Source organism: Ursus maritimus, unplaced genomic scaffold (assembly GCF_017311325.1).
Source record: "Ursus maritimus isolate PB19 unplaced genomic scaffold, ASM1731132v1 scaffold_7, whole genome shotgun sequence".
NCBI classification, from domain to species: Eukaryota; Metazoa; Chordata; class Mammalia; order Carnivora; family Ursidae; genus Ursus; species Ursus maritimus.
Window position 1 is genome coordinate 25,347,949 of NW_024426885.1, and position 1,606 is coordinate 25,349,554.

General features: G+C 68.4%; 1 protein-coding gene across 1 annotated transcript in view; it reads right to left on the bottom strand.

Moving 5' to 3' along the window:
• The window catches only part of INA (internexin neuronal intermediate filament protein alpha), a 14,163-nt gene extending 13,028 nt beyond the window's left edge, over nt 1-1,135 (bottom strand). The window contains exon 1 of the mRNA XM_040624426.1: nt 71-1,135. Coding sequence (XP_040480360.1) covers nt 71-1,135 — 1,065 coding nt within the window. The remainder of the gene's footprint in view (nt 1-70) is intronic.
• Between the last annotated feature and the right edge of the window lie 471 nt (nt 1,136-1,606).

Sequence of the window (1,606 nt, forward strand, 5' to 3'; positions counted from 1 at the left end):
TTGTGGGAAGGCGCAGGTGGGTGGGGGAGAGGACAGGACGCCCCTCCCTTTGCAGCGTTCCAGCCCTTACCTGGTAGCTAGCCACCTCTGCACTGTGCCGCTCCTCCAGCTCCAGGATCTGCCTCTCCAAGGACTCGTTGGCCCCACGCAGCCCCTCTATCTCGATGGTGCGTGCCTGCAGCTGACGCCGGTACTCATGAATCTCCTCGCGGCTTGCCCGGATGGCCTCGGTGCTGCGCGCTGCCTGCTCGTTCAGGTTGGCAAACTTGGACTTGTACCACTCCTCGGCTGACTGAAGGTTCTTGGCAGCCAGGGACTCATATTGGGCGCGGATCTCCCTCAGCGCCGAACTCAGGTCTGGTTTGGCCACAGCCACGTCCACCTCGGCCGCGGCCTGCGACGATGCCTGCAGCGTGGCCAGCAGCTCGGCCACCTCCTCGTCGTGCACCTGGCGCACGAAGGCCAGCTCGTCCAGCAGCGACTCCACCTTCTTCTCCAGGTCCAGGCGGGCCAGCGTGGCGCCGTCCACGTCGCGCTGCTGCGCTTTCAAGGCGCGCTCGGCACCTTCACGCCCTCGGCTCTCCTCCTCGCAGCGAGCCCGAAGCCGCTGCACCTCCTCGGCTAGCCCGTCGCGCTCCAGCAGGGCCTGCGCGCGCGCCGAGCTCGCCTCCTCCAGCTGCGCGCGCAGGTCGCGCAGCTCGCGCTGGAAGAGCTCGCCGACGCGCGACGGTTCGGCGTGGCGCTGCCGCAGCGCAGCCAGCTCGGCCTCGAGCGCGCGGTTCTGCGTCTCCAGCTGGTGCACCTTCTCGATGAACACCGCGAAGCGGTCGTTGAGGCCCTGCAGCTGCTCCTTCTCGTTGGTGCGGATGATCTTGTACTCGTTGGTGCGCGCCGCCGCCTGACTCAGGTCCAGCCCGTCGGACGCCGGGGGCCGGCGGTAGGCCAGGCCCAGGCCAAGCGACGAGGCCGAGGAGCAGGCGGCCGAGGAGGCCACATTGCAGCGGGACAGCGACTGCGAGCGGAAGCTACCCGCGCCACCGGCGCTGGAGAGGCGTGAGGACAGGCGAGAGCCATCTCCAAACACCTTGCGGTAGGAGGAGGAGGCGCACAGGTAGTGCTCCGAGCCGAAGCTCATGGTGCCGGGACCAGGGCCGGGAGAGCGGCTGCGGCTGAAGATACTGAGCAGAGAAGAGGTGCGCCAGACGGGGCGCGGCTGGGCGGTGTGCACCGGGTTTTAAGGCGCCGGGGCTGGGGCGGCGCGTTGGGGGCGGAGCTCCTGCTCCGGGTCTGGTGGAGAGAGGGAAGGGGGGCATCCAGGAGCGGGGGCGGGGAAGCGCAGTGACAACTGCAGCTGCGCGCGCGGCGGACCTAGGGCGCGGAGACAAAGCGATTTGCGTAGAAGCCGCTCCCTGTCCGCAACGCCCCTCCCCAAGGATTGTCTGGTTGGGAAGTACTTTAGCGGAGGGGTGCCTCAACGCCTGGGGTTTCTCATCCGAGACCACCCGGCTCTGTCGCTTCCCTCGACCCTGTCCTCTTTGCCCCCCTTAAACCCACCCGGAGTCAGGGTTTTCTGGGAGGTGTCCCGAACGCCCGCCCATCCCTCCCC